The following is a 23,718-nucleotide window of genomic DNA, read 5'->3' as shown; positions in this document are numbered from 1 at the left end:
TATCACCTTTGTTCTATTTATATGTTGTTGTTGTATTTAAACTATTATTGCCTGTCGTCTTTGTCATTTCTTGTTTACTACACATTCAAAATATACATTAACATACACACCTCATTGGGGCGGTGCCTGGCGCAGTGGTTAGAGCGGCCGCCCCATGTGGAGGCTACAGTCCTCAACACAGGTGTCCCCGGTTCGAATCCCGCGTCGGGCAGACCTTTCCTGCATGTCATTCCCCCTCTCTCTGCCTCCCCCTTTCCTGTCTATCTCACTATGTGCTATCAAATAAAGGCAAAAAAAGCCAAAAAATATACTTTGAAGAGTCTGTGCTCCTCACTATTTGACCTTTGCACCTGCTGATCAGTTTATTTCCCTTTCCAGAACTTGATCTCTGCAGCTACAGGCATGAACCTCACCACCGTGGACGACCCCATCCAGAGAAAGTTCCTGCCGAGCTTCCTGCGCGGCGTGGCCGAGGAGAACAAGCTCATCACCTCGCCCAACTTCGTGGTCACGCAGGCTCTTGTCGCTCTGCTGGCAGACAAAGGGGCCAGACTCAGACCTGCGTATGACAAGGCTGATATGGAGAAAAGAGGTTTGTAAACATAGAAGAGAGCAAGATGCAACTAAACTGATTTATCCAATCAGTCACTGTTTCTGTGGATCTCTGTATCATTTATCATCACTGTATCATTTCTTATAAGCAATTTTTTTTTTTGATAAGTAGGCGCTAGATAATACAGTATTTTGTGTAAACTGTTGCTTTGCTTGTATGTTTTCAAAAATATAATCCAGGATAAATCAGGATGATCATGCTGTTGCTTTTATGCTTGTAATCGACCTTGAATCAATCAAGTTGCATAATTGAATTCAAGTGTCTCGATGTCAACGAGAATGTGTTACGATGTGTTTTTAGCTGGTCAAGAGTTTAACCATCTCATATTAATTAGCATGGTTTTGTGTAATTCATTTAATAATGGCAGTAATGTCTTCATTGATGTCTGTTCAGCTTCATGCACATCTATGTAGAAGCACCATTTTGTTATTCTGTGCTTTGTTTTTTCCTGTTTTGCTTTTCATTTGTGTCCCTTCTCTCACTCACCGGGCCGCCTTGTCACCTTGTGTTCCGTGTCGAGCAGGTCTAATTGCGCATTTGTATGCCCATCCTTCCCATAATCCCTCCGCTGTAGGCCCTCTGGAACTGGCCAACGCGCTGGCAGCCTGCTGCCTGTCGTCGAGGCTCTCCTCACAGCACCGCCAGTGGGCCGCGCAGCAGCTGGTGCGCACGCTGGCTGCCCATGACCGCGACAACAACCAGAGCCGTCCGCAGACCTTTGCCGACATGGCAGGGGACCTGCGGAAGTGCTCCTTCATCAAGCTGGAGGCTCACCAGAGCAGGGTCAGTAATTTAACTTGTGTCACTAAAATGTATGTAATAGTGACAGTTTGCGCCTGTCTTTCTGTTTGGTACCTAAAGTCTTTCTCTTTTGACTCAGGTCATCACGTGTGGCTGGTGCAGTAAGAAAGGCCTGTTGGCCACCAGTGGCAACGATGGGACGGTCAGGGTGTGGAATGTAACCAAGAGCCAGTACACCCTGCAGCAGACCTGCATCTTCAACAGAGAGTAAGTCCTCCTCAAATACGTCCAGCACTTCAGCTCCCGTGTCCTACCGTCAGAAAACTAGTTTTAGGGACTAGTGTTCCTAAAAAAAACAGTGTAAGATTGTGCATCTTTATCAGTTTATGACTCCGTAGTGAAGGCATGTGGGTATTAGTTTGATGGCCTTTTCTGTATCTACCCTGATCCTCACCGTTTTTTTTTTTTTTTGGTTCAGTGAAAATGCATCTCAGGTTCTCAGGTGTTCCTTGTCATTCGATCCAGACTCTACCTGAGCTTGTGCATATTCTCTCTGACCTGACCTGGCATGGCCCATCAACTGGGCTCAAGGCCAATTAAACCTGACTTTTTTCAATTAGTTGTCTGTTATATTTGAAGTTTCATTCTACAACTCTGAGTTGTTTAACAGACAGAAATCTGTTCAGATGGATCCTGTGAGTGCAACACAGCAGTATGTGTTGAGTATTATGTAACAAAATTCATTAGGATTGCAAAATACAGATTAAAACAAACAGTCAAAAACGCTTATGCTCCCTAGTCCTGTGGAGTAAGCCTGGCTTGGTCCCAAGGGAAAGAGAGGCAGAGGTCCTAGAGCCAGGTTGGGCTGGTCTAAGGCAGGGGTCTGGGCTGTCATTTACTCTCATTACCACACAATGAATTTTGGAAAAGGCTAAGGCCTTGTCCACACAAAAATGGAGCTCCACCCAAAACGATTCTCGTTCATTTGAAAAAAATCTCTGTAAAAATAGCATTGCTTCAACAAATATCTGCGTACACACGGGTCCACTGAAAACGTCTGAAAACGCTCTACATATGCCGAGCTGTAATGCTGTCACACATAAACACCAAAAACAGAGAACAAGACGGAAAGCTCCCCAGCTGTATTCAAACTCCAAACATTATAGGTCGATTAAATGTTGACAGAGAGTCGTGTCAGTGCAAATATACGGTGATGATTTAACGGGCGCGATTGAGCCTCAGTGTCCGAGGGACCGACAGTAGTTAGCTGTTGTTGTAACGTTACGTCCACAGACTGTAACCTCTAGCGGCGTGTCTCAGGTTACAGGAAGAGCGGTGGTGTGGGTATGACATCATCGTTTTACAAAAGATCCGCTTTGGGTGTGTACAGGAAAACGCTGGGGTGGTGTTTTCAGATTTTCCCACTAAAAAAAACTCTAAATAAAATATCATATCATCATATCTTAAACTTGTGTTTGTTCTGTGTTCCTCAGTGATGGCTCGGAGGAGGGTATGTCAGGCCTGGGCTCTCCCAGTGACCCCTGCTTGTCTCCTTTGGCCTGGAGTGTCACTGGAAAATATCTGGCATCAGCCATGGAGAAAATGGTCAACATCTGGCAAGTTAATGGTAATTACTTTGTTTTTCTTGCTCTTCTGGATTTTCTTTTTTGTTTTTACTGTACAGCATGTCAATGATAGACTCCATTTGACTCACTGGAGTATTTAATGTGTTGTGTGGCTAGGCTCGTGTTATCGGTGTGTGAGGTCCACAAAATATGAATGAGAGGAGTTATGAACATTTTATGGCTGCCATTAAAAATAAATATGCCTGGGGACTGGATGTGGTCCAATCATCATTTCCTGCTCCCCACTACACCCTGCAGCATGCACCATCTGTCCTCAACCATTTCCAATTGCCTCAAGGATGAAAGTCCACAATCACATTCCTGTTGGCTTTAATCACAACATTTTCTTTCATGCCATCTTTGTTTTATAAGCAAATTAAATACACTGTTAATCCATTTTTCTGTGGGCATATTTGTGTAATTACTTTAGGAAATGTTACAGTTGAAATTATGGATGCAGTGTAAAGATGTGTTCAATGACCAAGGCAACTGAGCTCCTCTCCCCTCCTCTCTCTAAGGTGGTAAGGGTCTGTTGGATGTGCAGCCTCACTGGGTGTCGGCTCTGGCTTGGCCTAAAGAGGAGTCAGAGTCCTTGTGGTGCGGGGAACCCAAGGACATGTTGCTGGTGGGTCGGATGGATGGAACCCTGGGCCTCATCGAGGTACTGGATACCTCCACCATGCACCGCACTGAGTTGGAGCACTGCTACAGGAAAGATGGTATGAAGCCAGTGGAAGTTATTTAGTGACTCACAGACCTGCAGTAGTTTACTGGTCCTTGATGAGCTCTTTATCCTCTCTCAGTGGCGGTGATGCACATCGCTTGGTACAGCGAAGAGAAGCCCTTTGCTGTGGGGTACGCAGATGGAAAGCTGCTGATTGGATCCAAAGAGCCCTTAGAGAAGGGAGCCATCGTGGTCATTGACGCACACAAGGTGAAGTAGAACAAAAACATTAATTCAATGTAAATCTGCAAAAAAAAGAAAAACAAAGAAGAAAAATAAGAAAGAAAATAGAAAAACAGGTTCTCTTATCACTAAAGCTGATCATTATTTTCTCAGGAGTCGATCACCAGTATGAAGTGGAGTCCCTCTGGTCAGATCTTGCTCACCTGTGCCAAAGAGGAGACAGTGAAGCTGTGGGCCAGCCACGGCTCCCACTCTGAATCAGGCCTGGGCTCTGGCTGGCGCTGCCTGCAGAGCCTCAGACAGCCATCGGTGGTTAACGGTGTGGCCTGGTGCAGCCTGCCCGGATCTGGTCCTAAACCCCTCAGCATGCTAGCCATGTAGGTTGTTCTCTATTAGCAGGCCAGACTGTGACTGATCCTGCTTTGTTGTTTAGTCCAACACTTTATGAGCTCCAGGAAACTGTCGCCTGCAGGCTGAAGGACTTTTTATGAAATGTTTGGTTTCTCTCCTCTGGCCTGGTCGGTTTCTTCACATGTCGCTGTTTTTCAGATGCTGTCAGAATGGCCTGGTCTCGGTCTGGACTGTTCCCCAGGACATCTCCGACTTCCCAGAATCCTCCCCTCACTCAGAGGGATGGTGGGACAATGAATCTAAACCTAAATTAATGGTACTTCAGTTAATTTAATAAGTAATGACTCTGTTTGAATTGAAAGTGAGATCTCATTTAAAGGGCCCATATTATGCAAAATGGTCGGTACCGCGGCCGCCAGACGATCGTTTTGAATCATTGACTGAAAAACAGCCATCACTCATTAAAAAATGAAATTTCGGACCGGAGAATATTGGAACAGTACCGCTTCTCATCAGCACAATGGTCCTCATCACGGAATGAGAGACATCCGAACGAGGAAGTCTCCTCTCCCGGCGCAAAACCACGTCAATATTCTCCGGTAGCTTCTCATCAGTCGCACCGTGCACAGTTTGTGCTGCTCCTCAGTTTCACTTGTTTTTTTATTTGACAGTTTCACACAGAACTTCCTGATGGCTGTAGGAGTCCATGTAGGCTATCTCCTTCTGCCACAGTAAAAAAGGAACATTTACATTTTTTCAGACAAGATGAGAGTCTTAGAAACTTTTTTTTTTTTCCGGAAATCAATGCCCGACCCCTGTGCCACTGTCAACATTGGCACATGTACCTGTAGTGAAAACCACACCCTCTCCCCGTGACAGGTGTGGAGTGTATGTGGTTTACACATCTTATTTGCATTTCAAGGTGCAGACACAGAAATGGCTCATTCGCAGGAGAGCTCTGGAGAGACACTTTTGGATTGCTGAGATGTAGAGCTCCAGATTGATTTGGGGACAATACACTAGGAATACAATGTGGTTGGACAACTTAGACCCATGTGAAATGGTTGAAAAACAGCATGATATGGGACCTTTAACTGTTTACTTTTGAAAGAGACCTGCAGATTTCTGGTGTTTTGGTGTCCTTGCTTTGTTTTGACAGCTAACATTAGCATTAACAGCTGTTTACTTACCAGTCATAGGTGAACATCAAACTAAATTATTTTACTTACCACCATCTATCTGTCTGGTAACCAACTAGCCCGTCCTGTCGCATCTCAGCATTTTACTCTGATCCTACATCTGGATTTATAACTATTTATCTATATGCTTATTCTGTCTGCATAGACATCGAGTCGTAAAACAAATGCCAGAAGCGCGTTTTGGCCACATCATCAATATATCTTTTAGCACACTGGTTTTCCTCTGCTGATGAGTAATTGTGGTTGTGTTGCAGTCTTCCCGTTGGTCAGTAGATGGAGCGACCTGCATTTTCCAGCTGAAGGGCCACATCACTCCAGTCAGGACGCTGGCCTTCAGCCCCGACGGTCTGGCTCTAGCATCTGGAGGAGTGGGAGGCCTCATGAACATCTGGTCACTGCGGGTAAGAGACACACACAGATGGAGGTGAAAACTCCCACACAGGATGAACAGAAGGTAAACACTGCAGGTACATGTCCCACAGATACACGGATGTAAGTGTAAAACACATAATGTCAAAATATGTGAAAAGAACAAAGGGATCATCACTCGCTCGTCCTGCCAGCGGTTACCACATCGTTGTTTATAGAGACGCTGAATACCTTTCCTCTGCACTCACTGTACTTGTGTGTGTCCACGTTCAACAGGACGGCTCAGTGGTCCAGACAGTCGTAGCCAGTTCAGGGGCGATCCAGAACATTGTCTGGATCCCAGATGTGGGCGTCGCTGTCTGCTCCAACAGGTCAAAGGTAAAACTTCACACCTGATTCAGATTTTTCCACGATTCAATAAAATACGTGTTTATTCTGCGGCCTGTTTCATTTCTGTGTATGTGTGTGTTCGTACGGCTTTTCCAGGATGTACTGGTTGTGAACTGCTCCAAAGAGTTCATGGCGTCCAACCACGTGCTGGCCACTTGCCGCACAGCGCTGAAGAAGCAGGGCGTGGTCGGCCTGAACATGGCGCCCTGCATGAGGGCCTTCCTGGAGAGACTGCCAGTCATGCTGCAGGAGCAGTACGCGTACGAGAAGGTACATTATAGGTTGAAAGATAGATAGAAACTATTAACAATTTCTACTCACAAAATATTTGTAGAATATAAAAGAACTATTAGAGGTCTATGTCCGACTGGAAACAGTAGGGGAACCAATATTTAGCTTGTGTTTCCAGTGGGACTTGGACCTCCCCAACTAGACCTACTGTCTGGTTGTAGGACAACACTATTGTCTGATACTTTCACATTTATGAAATTGAATAGCCAGCAATGGAAACCAAATGCAATTTAAAAATGCATTTATGGAGATTCTATAACAGACACTTCAATTACATGATTGTAACAGTCCATTGTCAAACATTACAGTGGTGGCGACTGCATGGACTCGTAAATCTCAATCAACAGCCCTAATCAAAACATTCAAATTTGAAAAATAAATATTTTGTTAAAATAAATTATAAATGTAAATTCTACTCGTGCTTTAAGTGTTTGTGGTTAAACAGCAAAAACTAGTTATTTATTATTATTAAATATAATATATACAGATATCACTTGTTCGTATTAATGAATTTGTTTGAAAACACAACACCAGAGCCCAGAGAGGGTTAGGAAGGGGGTTCACTAAAGCTGGACTGTGACAGTCAACTTTCTTTGTTATTTAGAAGTGGTCTGGAACTTTTCACAGTGAAAACTTTCATGATTCAAACCTGCAGCTGAATTCCAGCTTCACACCTCTTTTCAGGAAATGTCAGACTTAAAAATACTAGACAAGGTGCCCTGAGGGAGAGTTGGTAAAAATAACTAGTTCACCACTACAAATAATGAAATACAAGTTTTATTGTTTAACTTTACTTTATTCATTGTAATTCTGATGTTTCCTTTCCTCCCCTCCCTCCAGCCCCATGTTGTATGTGGGGAGCAGCTCGTCCACAGCCCCTACATGCAGTGCCTGGCCTCCCTGGCCGTGGGTCTTCACCTGGACCAGCTCCTGTGTCGCCCCCCTGTGCCGCCTCACCTTCGACACTGCCCACCAGAGTCCGGCACCGGCATCTGGAGTGCCAGTGAGTGGGCGTGGCTGGACTGTTTCTCCACAACCGTCAAGGCGGCGGAGGCCCTCGCTCGGGGTGCCACTTTCCCCGAGTCCTTCTCTGTTCCCGATCTGGAGCCGGTGCCCAAAGACGAGATGGCTCTGCTCATGGTGAGGAGTCTGTGCATCAGTGGCTGGAGGCTGTCATTTAAAACATAATGAATACCTGTGTAGGTGCATAACAACTGTGTCCCTTGCTCTTGTACCGTAGGACAACAGTAAATGGGGGTCTGGTATGGATGAACAGATCATGTCCTGGGCCACATCGAGACCAGAGGTAGTTCAGATCCATACTTGAGTAAAATGCAACAAAGTGTTTGTCTGTGGAGGTGATAGCAGATGCTTTAACCCACTCATTTGACGTGTGTGATGTTTGCAGGACTGGCACCTCGGAGGAAAGTGTGATGTGTATCTGTGGGGGGCGGGACGACACGGTCAGCTGGCAGAGGCCGGAAGAAACATCCTCGTGCCAACCACTGCTCCGTCTTTCTCTCAGGCACAACAGGTACACAGATAACACAGACAGAACACTGACAGAACACAGACAGAAAGACTGACAGAACAGACAAAACACTGACAGAACAGACAGAGGATCCTGACAGTACATTGTCCTCTCTCCTCCTCGTCAGGTGGTGTGTGGTCAGAACTGCACCTTTGTGATCCAGCCCAACGGGACGGTTTTGGCGTGTGGGGAGGGCAGCTACGGACGCCTGGGGCAGGGAAACTCTGACGACCTGCACGTGCTCACCGTCATCTCCGCCCTTCAAGGTGACACATTAGTTGGTGTTACAATACAAACTTTTACATATTGTTTTGCTGAAATGGCTGACTGTTTTGGTTGGGGTGGTCGGGGGCGGCGGGGTACAGACGTGTAGCAGTTAGAGGGAATATCAATAAGTAATGGAATATAATTATCTACCTCTGTCTCTCTCTCTTCCTCCCTTTTTGCCTCTCTTCTTCTTTCCCACTCACTCAGCTGTTGTCCGGTATCTCCACTTCCTGTAATTGTCATTTCAAATTAAAAGGGTTAACCTAACTGTGGAGTACTTTGAATGTGCCTCAGCAGGCCACCATTTTGTGATATCAATGAAAATAATGTTGACTGTTATTACTGCTAACCATCATTGCTAGCTACTTTTTAAATTATCTTTCCACTGTCAATTTTGGGTTTTGTTAATTTGTTAATTACTATGCTGTAGTAGATAACAACAATATTGATAAAACTTAATTTGTTTTGCACATACTATGCACCAATTGCAGCTCAAAGTGCTTTACACTTGAAACACTATAACAAGAAAATAAATACATAGTAGAAGCAAATAACTTCAACAGCATACATAAATGTTGAAAAGTCTTAAAATTAAAAAAAGTGAAAAGTTAAAAATGTATAGTATGTTCAAGTTCTATATACACTAAATATTATGTACATTCTTCAGTTTCAGTCCAGAAAAGCAACATCCCCACTGTGTTTGTGGGTGATTACATTCTGGACATGGTTAAAAGACCACCTGTGGGGGGTCTCAGTTTCTTGTGTTTGATCAGATCTAGAAGAGATCAGACATGTATGAGGGTGCTGTACCAAGGAATTTAAAACCAATCAAGATGTAGCTCATGTACTAGATAATTATTGTCCTGACTGGTTTTCTGTCTGTTCTTGATGTCAGGTCCGTAAGTGCATTGCTAAATCTTGGGTGTAACTACCTGAACCTCAGTAACATGTCTGTGCCCTGACCGTCTCGTGGTCGCTCTTCTCCCCAGGTTTTGTTGTGACTCAGCTGGTGACGTCATGCGGCAGCGACGGTCACTCCATGGCTCTGACGGAAAGCGGCGAGGTCTTCAGCTGGGGGGACGGCGACTACGGTAAGCTGGGCCACGGGAACAGTGACCGCCAGCGCCGGCCCAGACAGATTGAGGCTCTGCAGGGAGAAGAGGTGGTGCAGGTCAGTGCGTCTTTACTCAAGAGTGTTGAAGGAACCCAAAGTTAAAGTAGGTTTATCAATTTGACCATTTGTTTTTGCCACCTTTCTTTCTTTTCCTCTTCCCAGATGTCCTGTGGGTTCAAGCACTCGGCAGTGGTAACAGCCGACGGGAAACTTTTCACATTTGGTAATGGTGATTATGGCCGACTGGGGCTTGGAAACACATCTAACAAGAAGCTACCAGAGAAGGTCACGGCTCTGGAGGGATACCAAGTGGGACAGGTAAGACAGAAAAGTACTGTCGAGATAAGAAAGAAAAAAGCTATCATCTTGTAAATTATGTAAAAGATGCATGATAGTAAAATGAGTCAAATCCAGTACTTCTTGGCTCGACCTGTGTTGACAAATATAGCAGCCAGAATAGTTAAATTCTTTTATGGCTTGCCAGCTTGGATATATGTTTTTGAAAACAGATGATTGGGGAGGCACAGAGCTAATGTTGATATTGTTCCCCCCTCAGGTGGCCTGTGGTCTGAACCACACTTTGGTCGTCTCCGCTGATGGAATGATGGTTTGGGCTTTTGGTGATGGAGACTATGGAAAACTGGGACTTGGCAATTCCACAGCCAAGTCCTCACCTCAGGTACACACTGCTTCACCTGAACAGTCTCACCTGATATTACTGTGTTCTTCTGTGAATGTGAAGTCGGTTTATTTTGGATTCTTTTCTCCGTAGAAAGTAGACGTACTGTGTGGAATCGGCATCAAGAAGGTGGCCTGTGGTACTCAGTTCTCTGTGGCTTTGACCAAAGACGGGAAAGTTTTCACATTTGGCCAAGGTACACTATTCTTTCTTTTCTCCACCTAATTTTGATATAATCACAGAGCAGCAGTGATTGCTTGGTTCAGTCTCCTTTCTGTGTGTATGGTCTCCCTGTGCCTGGCTGGATACAAATACTGTTGTTTCATAATACAAATTCATTTTAAGAGCACTTGTGTATTTGACATATTCATATAGTTTGTTTACTTAACTGTCACAGATCGCCTGATTGGTTTGCCAGAGGGCCGAGCCAGGAACCACAACCGGCCCCAGCAGGTGCCGGCGCTGTCAGGGGTCCACATCCAGGATGTTGCTGTCGGAGCTGAGCACACCTTGGTGCTCTCCTCCACGGGAGACGTTTACACCTGGGGCAGCAACTCGGAGGGACAGGTAACCTGCTGTTGCAATCCACTGAACCAAAACAAAGTAAAGTGTCAATAACGATGATGTTAGGACTATTTAGTTAATATAATACAGTCCCTTCCAAAAGTATTGGAGTAACAGTGAAGCCAAGTCCTTAATTTTTTGCTGCACACTGAAAACATGTGGGTTTGACATCAGTACATGAATATGATAAGAAATTAGTATTGCAGACTTTGTTTCCAGGTATTTACATCAAGCTATGTTAAACAACTTACTGTGCGTTCACACCAAAAGCGTCGGGAGCATTTCGGCGGCCAGAAGTCGTCTGCTGCCCATGCTGCTGACGCTCCCAACGCTTTCGGTGTGAACGCACCATTAGAGTATAGTCAGAATATAGCCCCATTTGTAATGGAACACTGGATTATTAGGTGAACCGAAGCACTAATTAAACTAATTCAAGTCTATCTGTTCCATTGAGCCTCATTTTGTGGTTGATTTTGTCAGTTTTTATTCTCTGGTAAATTATTTATGTTGGATTTAGTGTAAATGAATAATTGATGGTAACTTTGTGTGAACTGCACCTTTGTCGTGTAGCTGGGTCTGGGCCACACCAACCACGTTCGAGAGCCCACACTGGCGACAGCGCTGCAGGGCAAGAACATCCACCAGATCTCTGCCGGACGCTGCCACAGCGCCGCCTGGACGGCTCCCTCTGTGCCGCCTCGAGCGCCAGGTGAGGCTCACGTGTCCTAACATGCAACCTAACGCCCCCCACCACCTCCTGCCGGGCCGTGCCACTGCTGTGGGCGGTCACTTAATCCTGGAGGTCAGATTTCCTGCAGTGCTGCTGGGACCTGTAGCGAATGCCAACATGCGGCACAGCACATTGTTTATTTATTTATAGAAGTTTATTTCGGTCATCAACAAAATAAAACAATTAAAATGCAACACAAACCCCTCGAATCTTGAAGCAGAAGTATTTTATAATTGTTTAACCTCTTTCACAAGACATCAGTTAACAAATAACAAATAATTCAATGACATTTAAATTAAAGTAGCTACAGGCAAAGCAGCCACTCATGCTCCCATTCATTCCTTTTTAAAATGTATTTTATCTGGCATTTTTGGCTTTATTAGATAGAACAGTGGTGATATGACAGCCAACACGGCCAGCGAATGGGGAAACAGACAGCCCACTAACTACTCACCCACCAGAGCACCGCATCCCTTCTATTATTTCTGAGGTTACAATTCCTTTGGAGACCCAAAATTTGAAGAGAGAGAGAGATTTAGATTCATTCTTCCTTTAGTGCTGCCTCCCAGCTCTGTCCTCCCCCTTGCCTCTCGAGCCCTCTCTCATGATCTCTGGCTTCCTCCTCCTCAGGCTCGTCGGTTCCTCTCCAGCTGGGTCTGCCCGTGGCGGTGCCTCCTCAGTACAGCGGGCTGAGGGAGGTGAGCATCGAGGCAGTGAGGGCACGCCTACGCCTCCTCTACCACTTCTCCGACCTCATGTACTCTTCGTGGAGGCTGCTCAACCTCAGCCCCAACAACCAGGTAGGAAACGTGCCAAGTTACTCACACAAGAAGCTCATGTCTTGTTTATATCACACATAAAATTGTTACCAGGAGAAGGTGAGATTTAGATGTGTGTGTTGCAAAGCAGGAATTTTGCAGGGTAAAATAGTAACTATGAGATTAAAGGAGGTTAGATTGAACTTTCAAATGTGGGAGCCAGCACAATGGGTGTGGTTTTGGAGGGAGGATGCATCTCGTTCCTTATTGGTTAAAAAACTGCCTGCATCACTCATGAGGACAGTGATTACTCTGTGTAATGTCAGCTGATGTAATTCTTACTTTTCAGAGCTGCACCTCCCACTACAACGCTGGAACCTGGGGGATCGTCCAGGGCCAGTTGAGGCCCCTGTTGGCTCCCAGAGTGTACACTCTGCCCATGGTGCGCTCCATAGGCAAGACCATGGTGCAGGGGAAAAACTACGGCCCCCAGATCACCGTCAAACGGATCTCCACCCGGTCAGTGCTCCGCTGGACTTCATCTTCCAGTCATTAACAAGTCTTAATGTGTTTTTATGTGAAGCCAAAAGACTCCAAGGAGTCAAACCAGAACCAAACCCACATAAAGTGATTTTTCTGAAAAGGACCCAAGAACAGTCACAGCAGACTCCATTTAGAGGTCGACAACTAAGATCGACCAATTAATTGGGACAGATAGGACACTTTATAAACTATTGTTAGCAGCAGAATGTTCGGCTCCTATAGTGGCCGATGGCTGTGGAGCAAATCTCCGCACAAGAGCTGATGGGAAGCTATTTTATATATGAGATAACTTCTATTTTAACAGGCCTCCACATTTACACGACCAGCTAATCTAACCCTAAAATGAACAGCTGAACTGCCTGTATTGTCACGGTCTTTTCTACGGCAGACAGCCGAGGACAAAATGGGTTATTGTAATTAAAATGTGTTGTGTCCCTCTAGTTCTGACTGACTGTTCTGAGTCTGACCAAGCTGTCTGGACTGTCGACTTGTAATGAGCTTTACATGGGGCATTGGCCCATCAGCTTTGCTTCCTTGCTCCATCATTATTATAATATATACTGTCAATCAACCTCCCAATAGGGGTGTAAATAAAGATGTGATCCAAATTGTAGTCGACCCCAAACAAAGAGAGGATGCTCATACTCGCAGCATCGTGACACTCCGCCAGTTGCATCTTCACACTGAACCACAGGTCAGAGCTTTAGTGTAAAAGATGCAACAACAGTCATTTTCAAGCAAAGAGTTAAAATAACTGCGTGACAGTTTTTTTTACACAGATCGATGAGTTTGTGATGTCTCACCGTGTTAAAACTTCTCCTTTTATCTGCAGGGGCAGGAAGTGTAAACCGATCTTTGTGCAGATCGCCCGTCAGGTGGTGAAGCTGAACGCCTCTGACCTTCGACTGCCCTCAAGGGCGTGGAAGGTGAAACTGGTGGGAGAAGGGGCAGATGATGCAGGCGGCGTCTTCGATGACACCATCACAGAGATGTGTCAGGTATAGTTCACACCTGATTCCAGATGAACCAGATGTTCGCTGGACGTCTGAGGACACAATGACATTTGTTTTTTTGTTTTATAGGAGCTGGAGACGGGCGTGGTGGACCTGCTCATCCCCTCCCCCAACGCCACAGCAGAGGTCGGCTACAACAGAGACAGGTGAGAAAACACCTGTCTGTCTGAATGTTACTGAACAGTCCCTCCAGACAAACGCGATTATGCGATGGCATAATTCAACACATGATCAGCCAAAGTACGTATATCGTGTGGGGATCCGCACTTTTTCAGAGGCCACACTTTCGCTGCGTCAATCACTGCTTTCCGTGCAAAATGCGCAAAATATGCGGGGATTGCATGATTTCGTGATCCCAACATTTCCGTTGCAAAAAAGTCACATATATCTTCGCAGAATGTTAAAAAATGTTGCATGTTTACTTCTCACAGGAGCAGCCATTTTCCCCTTGTTGCCTTGGGAACATTATTACATAACGTGAAACATTATCGCCTTGCGTGAGAAGACAAACAAAACCGTGTGTGAGAGAAAGAGAAAAAAAATAACTCAATGATAAAAAATAATTTTGCTTATGCTTCACAATAAATGTCTAAATATTGAATTGTTTAAGTTATTGGGACCAAGGGATGTAATCTTAGTGACAGCTGTGTGTGTGTGTGTAAACACATAAGACTGACCAAAAGATACAAAAGTAGGGAAAGGTTAGGTAGGGATAGGGAAATCACTTTTTTTTTCTTTTTCCTTTTTCATCAAATCACAGTTTTTGCAAGTTCCTGCAACTTCAGCAAATCCCCATAACTTAATCATATACAATTGCTTCATACCTTGTGTATTCCATTGCATTTTTAAGGAATACCTGGCACATAATCAAGGATTGGAAGGAATCTGACAAATATCTTTAGTAAAACCAATAATAGATCAATATTAGAAGCCTTCTGAAGATCTACGACATCTAAAGATGATTGATAAGTGCTGAAAATAAGGCACCTGATAGATACCTCCTTTTCTGTTTCTTTTTAATTTAATATTTTTTATATAACTTTAACTTTTTTATTTTTATACTTAATTTTCTTAAATCCAGGGTTGAAGCCACGATTTTTTTTTATCTCATCTTTTACGGCTCTCCTCTACTGTGTATGTTGAAAATGAGAAATGCTACTTGCAAGAATGTGTTTAAAAGAAAAAGTTAAAGCAGAAGTAAGTGGTCCGGTCGTTTTTGCTAATGCTGCGTTCCAGGCAGGCTTTTGAAATCGTAAATTACAGCTTCAAGTCACAACTTACGACTTTGTAGCGTTCCAGGCAACCCACTCGTGTTTTTCCGACCTGTTTTACCGGTGAAAGTCACTATAACGGCCACTCGTAACTTCCGACCGGTGAACTCGTACCAGATCGAACCGGTACCACTTCACGGTTGGAAAAATACGAGTTTCCTTGAACGCACCATAACAGTCCTCGTCCCTACGTCGCCACATTCACGGCGTTCCTTGGCTGCACACACAGCCCTGCATGCCGTTCTCTCTCCTCATTGGATAAAAACTGTAGGATACGATAAATGTTTTCTCTTCAGCTCAGAGCAGAGCAGAGGGACTGACAGACCCGTGTTTCAGTCCAAACACTCTATGTAAGTGATTGCTGTCGGAAGATATAACTATTTAAGACTTATATTAACACAAATATATCACTTACTTCTGCTTTAAGGAACAATAAAATAAACATAATATAATCCATGTGATGCAACATAATCCATGTCTCTAAAAACATTGCTGTATTTCCACAGTGTGAATATTCAGGATACATATGTGATTAATATGCTTTAGATTCATTGCTTCAATAAGTCTACATGAGCAGGGTGACCAGCCCAGTCAGCTAATCTGATGCTGTGTCATTTTAGTGTCATCCTAAAAAGCAGCTGAAATTGAACATGTCTGCCCCCTGTCACCCACCCAGGTTCCTCCTCAACCCGTCTTCCTGCCTGGATGAGCACATGCTCCAGTTTAAGTTTTTAGGCATCCTGATGGGCGTCGCCATCCGCACCAAGAAGCCTCTGGACCTGCACCTGGCCCCCCTGGTGTGGAAACAGCTGTGCTGCATCCCCCTGCTGCTGGAGGACCTGGAGGAGGTCGACCTGCTGTATGTGCAGACGCTCAAAAGCATTCTTCACATTGAAGACAGCGGCATCACTGAGGAGAATTTCCATGAGGTGGGTGATAGATCTTTGATTTTGATGTGAAGCAAGTTTTCAAAACCCAGAAAAAAATATAATTTTAATCAGTTTTTTAGGTCCTTGTCATTGCTTACTGTGTAATTTAACCAGATGAAGGATCTAGTCTAATGTGTGGCTCTGAAGTTATGACAGAAACAAGGTGAGCAAACGTTAGCAGCCACTGAGCTGCGAGTTGCTCCAAGACGCCCCTCAACCTGTGCCAGAGAATCACAGATTTTTAAAGTGAGACCATTTTTGAGTGTTTACACTAGTTTTAATCACGGGTCTGTTTTTTTAAGAGAGCAGCCTGGTAAAAAACCTTCTGATCAATTAATCTGAATGAATCCTGACAGGGAGACGCTGACTTCAGCAGTGACAAAGCGAACCACTCCCACAATCGCTCATGGCACCAGTTTTTAGCTAGCGAGCAACATTGTGAAGTTTGTTGGGGAAAAGCAGCCATAAACAACCTTTTATACCTTTTATGCATTTAAAATTAAAATAAATAAACTTGGCTTGACTAAACCAAGTTTAATGTTGATATGTAACAGAGCTTGGCTTCATTTTAATTTTGAATTAACTAATTTTAAATGTAGTTTTACTAAACTCTGATCAACGTTAATGATAGATTAGATTAAACCTTGTGCAATCCAACTTTAAAGCTTTTCCTAACTTAAGGGGGGAAAAGACAATGCATTTGCAGCAGTGAAAGAAATACAGCTGTATTACAGCTGTGAAATTCTACTGTTCCTATTAAGATCATTGTGTCTCACCCTCCCTAATCCCTAATCCCTAAACCTACCTTTAAGGAAAATCTTAATTTAAGGTGTTCTGTGCTTTGACTGGTCCCTGGTAAATGAATGCACTTCATCACCAAATCATATCAAATTTGGCAGTTGGCACCTAGATAGAAATGTATATCACATGCTGTCCTCCGTGAGGAATTAGTCCAAACCCAGAGTTAAAACACAGCAGATGTGAAGTGTGTGTGGTGCTGTAATTTCTGCAATTTAGATGTCACATCTAAACACATCACACACAGCAATTTGCTGTTTGTGAGCAGCTCAGTGTAAAGGAAATGTACAGAGAACTGCTGAGCACTGCGGCTGCACACACACAGACTGGATTTATGGCTGTGAATGTAAATTTGTTTTTGGCTCCATCAGATTGGAAACTTTTATTGCTCATAAAAATTGAATAAGCATCTCGTTGCTTCTCCTGGAGGCTCAGCTGTAAACACCGGTTACACACATCACACTGTATTAATGGCTGAGCTCCGGCTCCAGCAGCACAATAAAGACTTTTCAAAGTCAACATTAACATCCCTGTAAGCACAGGCTCAGTGAACGGCGGAGGGTTGTTCTGACGGGGGGGGGGGGGGTGATGAATTTATGTCTCCTCCTCCATGTGAACCTTTGATTCTCCGCGATCACACGTATGCTGCTCAGACGTCTTAACAAGCAGCCAGTTCACAGCCGCAGGAGCCTGCTTTCACTCCCACAGCCAGGCGGGACTGTCACAGACCAAAACATGCCTCGAGTGATGTCACAGACCACGACCACACCGCCCCCACCGAGGGCCAACTGGTGTGTGTGTGTTATTTAGAGGTTCAGCTAATATATATATATATATATATATATATATATAATTTTTTCCAGAGCTGTATATATATATATATATATATACAGCTCTGGAAAAAATTAAGAGACCACTCCCAAAATTATCAGTTTCTCTGGTTTTACCATTTATAGATACCGTATGTGCTTGAGTAAAATTAAATTACTTTTTTTTTTTTTTTATTCTATCAACTACCAACAACATTTCTTCCAAAATTGAAAAAAAAAAAAAAATAGTCATCTAGAGCTTTTATTGGCTAATGACTGAACTAGTCTAAATAACAAAATATCAAGTCTTTTCAGACCTTGCATAATAATAATAATAATAATAATGCAAAGAAAACATGTTCATATTTATTCCTAAACAACACAGCAAGAATATTTTAGGAAGAGTTTATAAATCAGTTTTTGTGGGATAATGTCAATGTTTAATCCCAGCAGTGGTTTTTATAATCTTCCTATAAAATCAGATGTGGTTCAGGTGATGACCTCATCAGTGTCTCATTAAGTAGAATGAGTTGTGTTTGTGTTGGTATAAAGAAAAGAAAAGAATGACTGTCATACATGTAGAGATGCTTTTAAGAAACAGTTGTGAAAGTGGTCTCTTAATTTTTTCCATACCATATGCATATTTATAGCTAAAAGTTCCTGAACTAAATGTGGCTCAGAGTCTGTTCACGTACCAGACTATGACTATTGTGGCAGTAACCAGTTTTTGCCCCCCCCCGCTGGTACACACTGTTCCTCTCCCAGTTTTGATAAAACCTCAGCACCATTACTGATACTACAGTACAACAGCTCTGACACAGACCACACAGTTCCCCCCTCCCCCTCCCCACCCTCCCCCCTCTCCTAACCCAACCCTAAAGCCACAGATCTGCTGGCTCCGACAGCAGAGAGCGAACCAATCCAAACAACCTCACACAACCCCTGCACTGTAAAGCCGCCGGCCTGCAGGAATGCCAGGGCGGCTGTTGATGCAGCATATCCTGCCCGGCGGAGACTTGGCCCTGCTCCCAGCCTTGTACAGGAGATGGGGAGTGGGCAGGGATGGTGGGGGTGGGCGGGTGGGGTGCTGTTGGAGCCACAACACTGCCACGGCTGGCTGACGGAGAGGCTGCATCTGCTGCACCGGCTCAGGAGAAGGAAGAGTGGAAGAATCTCTGTCTTGTTTCTTTCTGCTTCTCTCTCGGCCGTGACTTTATCTTCTCTCATTCCTCAATGAGCCACTGAATCAGCGTAGACTAGAGACTCGTCTTAACACACACATCCTGTTTCAATTCTAACTACATGTTGAATTTAACAGAAAATAAAGACATGTGGCCTATTGTACATTTTTAATGAGGAATCATATTAAGTAACATTGTTAACTGCTCTGCTTCTTTACTAGAGCTTGTAAAGTTGGAGCTCATGATCACATTCGCTATTTTTCGGTATTTTTAGAAAGAACATCTTTAACTGCGAGCAACAGTAAAATTCTCAGAGCAGTTAAAGCAGTATGGTAGTTCTCTCTGCCGTGGAGCCTCCTCCATTATGTTCAGGTGAAAACTGCCACGCTGTGTTTATTTATTGATTTGAAGAGGATTTACGTCGCCTTTCTGTCTGCCTGGGAAGTCGACAGCACCACTGCGCCATTGAAACCCACCTTGTGGTGGGAGGTGGGATTGCAGCTTGAATGACAGTGATAAAGGCCCATAATTTATATGAATGTATTGTATGCACATTGGAGTTATGTTTGTTTGAGACCTGTATCATTGCTGGTGGTGACCTCTGTGACCTCTCTCCTCCAGATGATTCCTCTGGATTCCTTTGTCGGGCAGAGTGCAGACGGTAAAATGGTGCCGATCATCCCAGGAGGAAACAGTATCCCCCTCACCTTCACCAACAGGAAGGAGTATGTGGAGAGAGCCATCGAGTACAGGCTGCACGAAATCGATCGACAGGTGAGACTCTATTATATTATTACATTGAAGCTTCCCAAAATGTGTCGTCACCCAGATACTTAAGGTCTGGAGTGAATATCATTGTCTCATATTACAGTACGAGGTAACACAGCCTAACTTTCCCACAGGGTCCAACAGATTGAAGCTCAGATTTTAAACTTAAGAGTTAAGTTCAGTCCTGCTCCACAGCTTTGTATGTTTCTCTTTGTATACTAGTTTCTAGTTGAAAATATGAATATTTAAAAGCTGGTCATTAATGGCTTCATTCACAGAGACAGAAAAATTATATTACACTTTTTCAGTCCACTTCTACACTTTCTTTTTGGAAATGTATGGTTAATAAACCTAATTTCTCTCAGATACATTTTGTGTTTCAGTCAGAATGTGGTCAGGTTACTGTTTTGAAACCATTTCAGATTATTCATTTCTCATATTAAAATATTTGACAAAACATCAAGTTAGACCGTTGGACAATGGGAACGTTAATCAAACGGACCGTGTTGTCCTCTCAGGTGGCAGCGGTTCGTGAGGGCATGTCATGGATCGTCCCGGTGCCTTTGCTGTCGCTGCTGACGGCCAAGCAGCTGGAGCAGATGGTGTGCGGCATGCCCGAGATCTGCTGCGACGTGCTGAAGAAGGTGGTGCGCTACCGGGAGGTGGACGAGCAGCACTCCCTGGTGCAGTGGTTCTGGCAAACGCTGGAGGAGTTCTCCAACGAGGAGCGGGTCCTCTTCATGCGCTTCGTGTCGGGACGCTCAAGGCTGCCCGCCAACACGGCCGACATCTCGCAGAGGTTTCAGATCATGAAGGTGGACAGGGTGAGCAGATTCAACTTTTTACGCTGAATAATTGTGATGATGCTATTTTTTGTTATTGCTTAGTTAAAGCTAAGTGTTTGAATTTTAGCTCTGTACGTAAACATCACTCATCAACTTCTGACAGTGCGTTCACACTGGGCGCGAGTAAAATATTCGCCTCGCTCTACTCGCTTGAGTTTGCCCGCTGGGATATTTGTTTTTACTCGCGGCATTCGCGCGAATATTTCGCTTGAGTTCAATATTTTGAACTCGAGCGAACGGGCAAATTTCGCGTTTTCACTTCATTCGCGTCGCACCATTCACGTCATTCGCGCCGCCGGCACAAATTCGCGTCCATTCGCGTCTGTACATTGACTTTGTATATAATCTTATTGCGCAAAAAATTTGCCTTGCGCTCGGTGTGAACACACCGTAACACTAGCCAAATACTGATGTGCTAAAACCTGCAGTTCATTGTACTGACCACTAGAGTGTGTCTCCAACAGTGAGTCAGTCCCAATAGACTCCCATGTTAAAATGTTTACAGCCTGGTACAAAAACTGTTTTGGTCTCTACACCAGATTTCCTCCTTCATGACGACTCTTAATATAAGTCAGTTATAAACGTTCTCCACATAAGTTAGGGTGAAATAAGGGACAGGCCCCTTTAAAGCAATTCTTACCGATCTGGCATTTCACTCAGCACAGCACAAACATTTGAAAATCAACAGCTCTCCACCTCCCTCACAAGTCCCACTCACCTCTCCCTCCTGCCGCACCTCCACGAGCCCCCTCCCTCCCCGCTGCATGCGTTGGCATGGCAACGGTAAACAGAACAGGAACGCGAGTGAAACGGGAACAACATAAACAAACACAACACCAGAGTTTTAAACATGGTTTTAAACCGTATAAACGGACTCAGTGATTGTGACTGATGAGTTTTATAATAAACTGTTGTTAGCCTACTGCTACTGGACTGGAGAGCAGGGGAAGTGAATGTTACAGATTACAGTTCTCAACGATCCGGGCTGGCGGCCGGACCAGCGCCACCTGATGCGCTGTCCGAGTCGAGCCGCGCCGGTTCGGAGTTCAACCGGGTCCGGACCGCTGAGAACTCCCAGAGCTAACAGTAGCCTAGCCGTTAGCACTGGATGCTTTATAGACACATGTGACTTCCTGTGTTTACGTATCACTCGGGGCTGTTCACTATAACGTTACAATATCAGACATGAAACTCCGCGACCAGCTGCGGCTGCAGTTATTGGTCTTTTAAAAAACTATTTATTTCCAAAAACCTTCTTTCTAGTGTGTGTTGTGACTCTAGTCTCCTCTGCTCTCTGTGTCCTGCTACTGCTCTGTCAATAAGCGTTCTTCCTGGTCGGGAGGGGGGAGAGGAGGAGAGGGGTGCACAAAGTGATTACATATTAAGTAGGTTCGGTCGCTCGTCAAATCTTATTAATCGGACCGAATAATATTATTGGTCAGACTTTTCTCAGAATTATATGAGAATTAAAAAATGATGAGTTTTTAACCCTGTTGGGTTTCTCTTACATTTTAATGTGTCATCAGATTATTAATAGCATTTTAACTTAGACAAAGAAATGTGCAAAAGTTCCAGAAAGGTAAGAATTGCTTTAAGTGAAACCTTACATTGCGTTTGAAAGTGGGTTTTGTGAGTTTCCAGTCAAAATTTTCCAACCGGGATTCACATCAACTCAAGAGTTATGCAGATTTTGCTAACAACATGGCCCCTAATGACATCTAAGTTTATGCTATGTCATGAACATAATTACAGCCTCAACATGGCTGTTGACCTTAAGTGTTTTATTTAGAACATAATGAAATCCATGTTTGCAGGACAAAAAAAATCAAAAGCCTCTCAATACACAGTGTTGTTTTACATAAACACATCCAGTTTCGGAGGTGAAATGGTGCTCTGCCCTTATTTAAACTGTGTCACACATGTTCAGCAAGACTGAATAAAAGATCAAAATCATAATAATTATAATCACAGCAGAGGATCAGTTAGTAAACAGTTAAAGATTCATGTAATTTTTATGAGGCTAAATGACACGGAGGTAACCTATACAGAAAATCTCAGTGAGTCCTGAGTCCTGATCGCAAGTCTAAGTTTGTATAGTTTCTAACTCTAAATGTGAAATGTTCTGTGTGTCCCACCCACAGCCGTACGACAGTCTGCCCACCTCTCAGACCTGTTTCTTCCAACTGCGTCTGCCTCCGTACTCGAGCCAGGCCGTCATGGCGGAGCGGCTGCGCTACGCCATCAACAACTGCCGCTCCATCGACATGGACAACTACATGCTATCCCGCAACGTGGACAACGCTGAGGGCTCGGACACAGACTACTGAACGACGCAGGCAGTTCCACACGTGCACACATGAATAAAATAGAGTTGCAGGAATGAGCGGGCACAAACTGTCTTATTCAAACACACACACACACACACACACACACAGATGTGTTGTCATCACTGCATCAGTCGTAGGGAACTCCTGAGCTAACGGGCCACTTTTTACATCAGTTTTATGTACTTTAAACAGCACAGGTTTCATTTCTCCTTGTGGTTTATTAGCAGTTTTTAATGACACACAAATCCACACGAGAAGTGCATTTAGTGTTTGTTTTTTTTTTCTTTTTCTCATTACTCCACATCCCATTTTCAGGGTTTCTGCATGGAGGTTATGTTTATTTGTTTGGAAATGTGTATAGAATATAAAAGCAAGCGGAGGTGGAGTAAAAAAAAAAGAATATTGTACATTGTGTAAAATGCTTCATTAGGAAAATGTTTTGCATATTATCCATATTTATTGTTTTCATTGCCGACGCCGAGTTTCCCAAAGCATTAAAAAAACAACAACAACAATAAATGCTGCATAATTGATCTGTTTGTTCTGCTGTTTAATGAGAAAAAAACACCAAAGGTTTTGTTTCAGAAATGATGTCACGTTTATTTCAGGAGTACAAAAAATCACAAAGGCCATCGTTCAGGGGAGTAAATGAACTGTGAAAAAACAAAACTATGTACATGAAGGAAACACCTTGAGCTGTTGAAGCCGCATAGTCGAGCTCTGGCAGACAGGTTTGGATTTTTACACTCACACCACACGTTGGTTTATTGGTCGCTGTCTCACATAATGCACAAGTTGTGTTCAGGTACTGTACTACACTGTACTTTCACACATTGAATGTTTCATTTCAGCATCAACCTGTCAAAACAAAAGCATCATAGTTCATCTTCACCCCCCCCCCCCCCACCACCACCACCACATGATTCATACATGACACACTGACTACAGGGTTTGTAAAAAATACGTGATGCTGAAACTTGTCCTTTCTGCAGAGCTTTTTCTTCTAAATCACACCACACAGCTCTGTTACCTAGGTTACATAACTGACATTAATTTGCGTATCTCAGTTGAGTGATGAGCAAACAGGCGACTTGAGAGTCACGTT

The 23,718-nt window shown here is 43.9% G+C and overlaps 1 protein-coding gene across 1 annotated transcript in view; it reads left to right on the top strand.

The window, feature by feature from the left end:
- Nucleotides 1-23,146, top strand: part of herc1 (HECT and RLD domain containing E3 ubiquitin protein ligase family member 1) — a 71,015-nt gene extending 47,869 nt beyond the window's left edge. Inside the window, exons 52-80 of the mRNA XM_085769702.1 lie at nt 379-592; nt 1,188-1,396; nt 1,494-1,621; nt 2,848-2,981; nt 3,498-3,698; nt 3,783-3,913; nt 4,040-4,263; nt 4,436-4,553; nt 5,691-5,837; nt 6,082-6,183; nt 6,292-6,465; nt 7,327-7,626; nt 7,727-7,792; nt 7,895-8,020; nt 8,145-8,283; nt 9,274-9,455; nt 9,561-9,716; nt 9,955-10,077; nt 10,171-10,273; nt 10,475-10,644; nt 11,212-11,350; nt 12,002-12,171; nt 12,479-12,648; nt 13,505-13,670; nt 13,755-13,831; nt 15,633-15,885; nt 19,295-19,447; nt 19,960-20,265; nt 22,428-23,146. Coding sequence (XP_085625828.1) covers nt 379-592; nt 1,188-1,396; nt 1,494-1,621; nt 2,848-2,981; nt 3,498-3,698; nt 3,783-3,913; nt 4,040-4,263; nt 4,436-4,553; nt 5,691-5,837; nt 6,082-6,183; nt 6,292-6,465; nt 7,327-7,626; nt 7,727-7,792; nt 7,895-8,020; nt 8,145-8,283; nt 9,274-9,455; nt 9,561-9,716; nt 9,955-10,077; nt 10,171-10,273; nt 10,475-10,644; nt 11,212-11,350; nt 12,002-12,171; nt 12,479-12,648; nt 13,505-13,670; nt 13,755-13,831; nt 15,633-15,885; nt 19,295-19,447; nt 19,960-20,265; nt 22,428-22,613 — 4,767 coding nt within the window. The 3' untranslated portion in view covers nt 22,614-23,146. The remainder of the gene's footprint in view (nt 1-378; nt 593-1,187; nt 1,397-1,493; nt 1,622-2,847; nt 2,982-3,497; nt 3,699-3,782; nt 3,914-4,039; nt 4,264-4,435; nt 4,554-5,690; nt 5,838-6,081; nt 6,184-6,291; nt 6,466-7,326; nt 7,627-7,726; nt 7,793-7,894; nt 8,021-8,144; nt 8,284-9,273; nt 9,456-9,560; nt 9,717-9,954; nt 10,078-10,170; nt 10,274-10,474; nt 10,645-11,211; nt 11,351-12,001; nt 12,172-12,478; nt 12,649-13,504; nt 13,671-13,754; nt 13,832-15,632; nt 15,886-19,294; nt 19,448-19,959; nt 20,266-22,427) is intronic.
- Nucleotides 23,147-23,718: the final 572 nt, after the last annotated feature.

Source organism: Trachurus japonicus, chromosome 3 (genome assembly GCF_045865225.1).
Source record: "Trachurus japonicus isolate A0001 chromosome 3, Traja_1.0".
In the NCBI taxonomy this organism is placed as follows: domain Eukaryota; kingdom Metazoa; phylum Chordata; class Actinopteri; order Carangiformes; family Carangidae; genus Trachurus; species Trachurus japonicus.
This window is presented reverse-complemented; position numbering and strand designations above follow the sequence as displayed.